The sequence below is a fragment of the Anneissia japonica genome, unplaced genomic scaffold, assembly GCF_011630105.1.
Source record: "Anneissia japonica isolate Jap-2015-1 unplaced genomic scaffold, ASM1163010v1 scaffold9356_len49336_cov123, whole genome shotgun sequence".
Taxonomy (NCBI): Eukaryota; Metazoa; Echinodermata; class Crinoidea; order Comatulida; family Comatulidae; genus Anneissia; species Anneissia japonica.
Window position 1 is genome coordinate 2,007 of NW_022721536.1, and position 6,950 is coordinate 8,956.

The 6,950-nt window shown below is 34.4% G+C and overlaps 1 protein-coding gene across 1 annotated transcript; it reads left to right on the plus strand.

Moving 5' to 3' along the window:
* Positions 1–4,216: 4,216 nt before the first annotated feature.
* On the plus strand, positions 4,217–6,689 carry LOC117111582 (toll-like receptor 2). The gene is made up of 3 exons (XM_033254532.1): positions 4,217–4,831; positions 5,100–5,677; positions 6,161–6,689. Exons 1-3 carry the CDS (start codon positions 4,217–4,219, stop codon positions 6,687–6,689), a joined length of 1,722 nt encoding a protein of 573 aa, XP_033110423.1.
* Positions 6,690–6,950: the final 261 nt, after the last annotated feature.

The window sequence follows — 6,950 nt, forward strand, 5'->3', positions numbered from 1 at the left end:
AAGAGGGCCCCTGAATGTCAGTTAACCTACTGGGCTAAACTAGAAGGGTTACCCTCTTTAAAGATGGTTGAAATAAAAAATTAAAAAAATAATGTACCCAATCTGACCCAAGACCCCTGTTACGCGCCTGGTGTTAGCGCCAATGTGTGCCCTTGTGCGGACAGGAGATGTGCCCCCCTCTGAAGCTGGAAACCTTGTTTTTGCAAAATAAATTGATGCAATTTGCTATTATAGGCCTAATCAATAAATTCCTCATCAACCGATATAACCTTACACTGTTATTTTGAAGGAGTTATTTTAACTTCAAAGGAGTTATTCTGTACCTAAAAAAAGGTACAGAATAACTCCTTTCGAGTTAAAATAACTCCTTCAAAATAACAGTGTAAACATTCTTGGAATTGACATAACATTACTGATGTCGTACACACCCTTCAGTGTGAAATGTGGCTCTCTTTGCAAGCACATCTAACATCTAAGGAAAGAAGAGCTTAGATTGGTACCGGTACCAGATAAAACAATTTTGTTATCAACATTAATACATTATGCTAATTTTGTAAGCGCATAAGACAGTGCAAATTATTTCTGTGACAGTCTTTTGAAGTGTGTAAAGCTCCATTTTATCCCATACATAGTAAAAATATTGGGGGGGGGGGGATGATACAATGGACCATCCCCCTTGTCAAATTTTGGGGATATATATCCCCCCATCCCCCGGGATCTACGCCTATGTTTACAACAGGGATTTAACCAATGTATTGGTAGGCAAGCATCTTAACCACCAACCTACAACTCAATTCCTGATGAACTATGACTTAACTGACTTAACTTAACCGACCGAGAAAATGGCAGCTATAAGTGCATTTTCATTATCCAGCACCTTTAAAACTATAAGACCATATGTAGTTCATGATGATACTTATAGAAATCATAGCTAGGGTCATACACATTACTCTCAAATTCTGTGCTTTTTTTGTAATGTAATTGTACTTAATATTCTTTAAGGTACACTGAAGTAAAATATACAAATTACACATTCTCATAATAATTATGCTAAAACTGAACCAAGATAGTGATTTTGTTTGATAGAATAACTATCATGAAATAGAAAGTATTTGTTTTCGTAGTATTATCTTGTTGCGTTCCGTTCATAATTTAAAGAATCTGTTTACGCACGTGGTTTTAAATAACAAAACTGCTATGAAACCATTGCCAATAGTTTCTAACTCTGGGAGGCCAAGCCCTATGCAAGTAAAACTAATAATATTTACTGTATAAAATCACATAAATTATATAAATTTAGTTATACTATAAAAAAAGGAAAATAATACAAAATTGGAAGAAGACCCAAATTTTTCGGAGATTTGCCTAATACAGTAGTACTTTCTTTAGCTTTTCACGTTGGTGAACAAATTTCATACACTCATTAATGAATAGATAATAATTATTTAGAAAAACCTGTGATAATGAGATACTAAAGGCGTGTAAATATAAACGAATAGTCTCAACAGGTACAAAGACCTGACAATGAAATTAAAGGTATAAACATAGACTGACTAATTTCAAAGAAGATCTTTACGATAAATACAATTTCTAAACATTTTTCATAATTGGTGATTGCGCCCCCTATAGTTAGTACCATAATTTAGCATAGAAATTTCTTAATACTGTAAGGTTCTTGAACCTATCCGAGCTTCGATCCGGCAGTGGGTAAGGCAACGGTGTTATTCCGTTTACTTTCAATGCGTTATTTAAGGGATGAAAGAACAAGAATCACAAACTACGTCAAATTCTCTATAGAGCCAACAGACTCTTTTATTAATGATTATACTCATCAACTATTCAGCATGCATATTATGGGATGGTCCCGCGAAATAGTCTCGTGGGCCGCCCAATAGGATAGGAGGAAACTTGCGAGGGAGAGGGCTGCGTCTTGTGGTCACGCATTAGACAAATAAAACCCATTGATCAGCTTTATATGGTGTCTGGATCTCTTTCTATTTCTCGAACACTATTATGGTCACGGAGTGGTAATTTTCGTTACAATACTTACACTATTAGGAGCTTCGGCACCAAATAGAAGCTTGGCGTTATTGGTATATTCACTGTAAGATAAACAAAACAATAATAATAATAATAATAGTAAGTTATAGCAGTAGAAATCAATACATAGGTCTCTCATTCTGGCAGCCTTGGTATATCTGCAAAACAAGGCGAACGTAAAATTTAGTTTCCTTGATGCTTTGGATTCCATGATGCGTAACTACTAAAATTATACAGATACTATGTTCAATAGAACATGAAAGCGAAGTCAGATGTTAAATTTGAGCTCAATTGGTTCATGTTAAATATTTTAATTTTGAACAAACAAACGGTGAATGTCTTTTTTACCCAGTAAGATCAAATAATTTTAGAATAATAAAAATTGCTAGAAATGAAGATGACACTTTAATGACGTTTGACGATAAATTCATGAACATCTTAAAGACCTTGCATTATGCCAATGCATAGGCCTATGTGCAAAGGACAAGGCTGTGCTATGTTATTTGTGACAGAAGTAAAATTTAAAGCAAGGTTCTGGAGGAAACAATGTTTTGATATGTACAACCATCAATATCAGGATGGACCCACTTTACACGTAAATTCATATAATGTGGACCCCTTTTCTTTAAAGTGGACCCATTTTTACGCAAAAATATGAAAAATCTGGACCCATTTTCTTAAAAGTTTATCAATTTTACTCTATATGTGGACACCTTTTTCAAAGAGTGGACCTATTTTATGTATGAAATTGCATAATTTGGACCTATTTTTCAAAATGTGGACCCATTCTTTGTGAACCCATGAGAAAAATGTGTGGGACTGTCCCAACTGTTCCTCCAATAGCTGTCTACGGCATTTGTCCAATTGATTTTTCTAAGACGCAAAAAGCATATTTGACGAAAAACTCGGTAGCCGCTGATGAGACACAGATTTTTGAATATTTAAAAACTGGTAGTCCTTTCTCCCTGTTGATGAGTTAGATAAGGAAGAAGAGGAAGACATTGACCTAGAAATCGATTATGACCTGGACGATGACTAGATATAAGGTGTTCGCCGTGTATGGACGATTCCATTATTTTCTTTTAAATATGTTTGAGGGTAAAAATCGAGTTTTTGTGACCTTGACCATGTCTTCTGACCGTTTCTTCCAAAATGTAATCATCTATTTCTTAGATTATTATGTACCATTCTGCTAAATTTTATGATGATCTATCCCTTAGATTTTGCGTGACCGGACGACAGACAGCAGTGCTTAATGCGTTTTGAACTGGTCACTGGATACAGAATCATACCTCTGAAAAGAATAAAATTTAACCAAATAATAAGTTTATGAAGTTCTCGTTGACTGTTTTGATAATACAGTTTAAATCACGTGGGAATAAATTGTTATTATAGATGCTTATGGTGACAATGGTGATACAAAAGAAACGTAAAGAAAACAAAATCAGCGATATAAAAACAAATCAGAATTTTAATATTTTAAATAATGATGCTGAAAGTGACGACAACGAAGGTGGCATTGATTAAAATGTTGGTGACGTTAACAATTATGTTGTTGATGTTGGTACCTTTGAATATAACGAACATGCTGTAGATGTTTATGCTGATGATGATGACGAGGATAATGATTGAACGATGATTAAATAATGATAAGGAAAATGTGGACGATGATGATGATGAGAAATTGTTAAAGATATGTCATTTAAATTTTAGAAGTATGATAAATAAGTTGGATGAGTTACACTTTCTATTATTGAAAACTAAACTTGATACGGTAGCTTTTATCTCCGAAACTTGGCTAAATTGTAATATAAGTGAAACCCAAGTAAAGATGAAAGGGATTAAAAAATATAGCAAAAAAAAATGCAACCAAACAAAAGTTTGCTGGACTACTTTGCTCGGACAAGTTTGAAGAAGATCCAAGCACAGAAAATGACTAAACTACCGGTCAGAAAACGCCTGTGCAAAAAATATATAAGAAAATGGGATAGAAGAAAAAATTCAGAACAAAAACAATTGATTTTTAAAAAATTATTTTTATATTTGGATCAGAGAATCACATTTGCCATCAATGGAATATGAACATTTCATTTTGAGTACGGAAGTAGGCCTATATTATAATTTATAAACTGAAACCACGATACATTCTAGTACAGTATACCGTAATAAAATCAAGATGGCACTTCCTTCAAGGATAAACCTAAATTCTCAATACCTATTTTGTATGACTGCACTGTGTTTCCTGAGCTGTATCTCACTAGAATCTGGTGGATATATTCAGAATATTACAGAGCCTGCGTGCCCTGAGGTATGTTCCTGCACTTTACAAGGTCTCGTAAATTGCTCGTACCGGAATCTTACCAGTATTCCAGATAAGAACAAACTACCTGTAGATTCTAATGTGTACTTGCTGCAAGACAATAACATCAGTGCGCTAAGTAGCAATAGCTTTAATACAACTCCTAATTTGACCTTTCTCGACTTCTACCAAAACAAACTGATTTACATCGATGATAATGCTTTTGCTGGCCTTGGCCGCCTGCAGGTGTTGAATATTTCATATCAATTCCTCGATCACCATATCATTCCTATTCAGAAAATTATCAAAAACTGGTTCAAGGGGCTTACTCAGCTTACAGTCGCCAAGTTGATGGTCATTGGTGCTGAAGTAATCGAAGATGACGCTTTTTCTGATAATCCAAATATAGAAGAGATTAATCTGAATTCTAATAATCTGGTGGACATACCAAGTCACCTATTTCAACATCTTCCTAAGTTAAAGATCATCCAGGTATGTTGCAACCGTCTCACAGAAATTGATGGTGAACCGTTCCTTGGATCAAACCATGTTGAAGAAATACAACTATACACTAATTTCATCAATAAGCTCCATGAAAATGCTTTCAGAAACATGAAAAATATATCTCTTATTAACTTAAATGTCAATCAATTAACCTCAGACAACATCCCTTGTCAAACTTTCAGAGGATTAAGACGCTTAACTAAACTCTACTTGTACAACAACAAATTGAAAACCATAAAAAAAAGAATGGTTTCAGGATTTGACATCCTTAGAAGAATTTCATGCTGATGACAACAGTGTCACAACCTTGGAAGATAATGTGTTTAAAAACTGCTTAAACCTGAAAGTAATTAATTTAAGCTACAACTTTATTGTTGAAATTCCCAGCACAGTGTTCAGTGGACTACCGAATTTGCTGAGTGTTATTTGCTCTGACAACCGAATCGACAACATTGGTGATGACTCTTTCCAAGGTTCCAGTCACATCATCCAGCTAAATTTTGACGGCAATCTCTTCAAAACTGTTTCAAAATCAATTGGTCTACAACACCTACCTAATTTAAAAGATATCTCTTTCTACACAAATCCGTTTCAATGCAACTGCGATCTAGTATGGTTCATTAGCTGGATCCAGTCTCCTGACGTCAGACCATACGTGTACAATTTGAATGATGTGAACTGTAATGGTCCACCAAACTTATCCCTTCGTTTGCTCTTGGATTTGGATCCAGATTCATTTAGCTGTAGTTCCCATGTGGTGATCATTGTTGTTTTAATTGCAAGTGTACTGGTTATAATCGCAATCATCCTATACTACTTTCGTTGGGACCTAAGGTAAGAAGGGTGATTTAAAAAAAAATTAGTAACAGTCCTCGATATTCATAATTTACTGTGACACAGAATTAATCTAAAAATCTCTTTATTTTTAAAAAGCAAATATCATTGGATTTAAAAAAAAACAACCATATTTTTAGAAAATGTTAATTCTTATTAATAATTATTTTTATAATTGGTTTGTAAACTAGTTCTGTTTTAGTTTAATCCTGTACTCGTATCTGGTTTAATGTTTTTAATATATGTAATTTTTGTATGTTTTTTTTTTGTTTTGATTATACAATCAAATGTGTCAATAAAAATGTGTATACCACTAGGTTAACATGTATAAATATACATTCATTATTATTCATTTTTTATAATCCACAACACATTTTTGTTTATGGCACAATTTCCCTACCTGATTTAAACAAACTTTCAACAATCATTTGTAAAATGGATGTTATTAATCACTTTATGAATTAAATTTTCCTTGATAATCAGATATTTACATCAAAGAAGAAAACTTCGCAAACAATACCAAGAGCTAAATGAAGATATTGATGAACCACCAAACATGCAGGGCAACATCTTTGATGCATTCATTTCCTACAGCAGTAAAGACTGCAAATGGGTCTCAAATGTGCTCCACCCAACGCTCGAAAATGACCCATACAATTTTCGGCTGTGCATTGACTACCGTAATTTCATGCCAGGAAATTCCATTGTCGACAACATCGCACAAGCTATTAGATGTAGTCGTAAAACTATCATGATCCTGACCAAGAACTTTTTGAGGAGTCAGTGGTGTTACTTTGAGCTCGAGATGGCTAGGATACGTTTGTTGGAGAACAGCGAAAATCTCTTTATCATCGTGCTTTTGGAGAGGATTACTACAAAGGATATGCCGCTGAAGTTGCAACAAGTCCTAAGGAAGAAATCTTACATCAGATGGCCTGATAACGAATCTGCTCAGCGACTGTTCTGGACCAAGCTTGAAACAGAACTACGATCACCAAATACTATTAACTGACTTTTCCACCGTATAAAATAAAATGGAGGCCAAAGGTATTCTAAGATGAATATTTTTTGAAACAAAAAAAGCAATAGGACTGACACAGAAAATGTTATCATTTAAAGTTTATACAGAGTTGTACTGCACAAGGATGAGTGGTTGGTCAAAGGGTATCGTTCCTACTTCTTGTGCTGACCAGTGATCAAAACCCAGTCTGATAGCTCGACTGTTCGAATATTACTCATATGAGTTTGTAAGACATGGAGCAATGCTCCTTGC

Coding starts and splice junctions, on each gene's coding strand:
- LOC117111582 (XM_033254532.1), top strand. CDS start 4,217: ATGGCACTTCCTTCAAGGATAAACCTAAATTCTCAATACCTATTTTGT. Junction 4,832..5,099: donor CTAAGTTAAAGATCATCCAG/GTATGTTGCAAC, acceptor GAATGGTTTCAG/GATTTGACATCCTTAGAAGA. Junction 5,678..6,160: donor TACTTTCGTTGGGACCTAAG/GTAAGAAGGGTG, acceptor CTTGATAATCAG/ATATTTACATCAAAGAAGAA.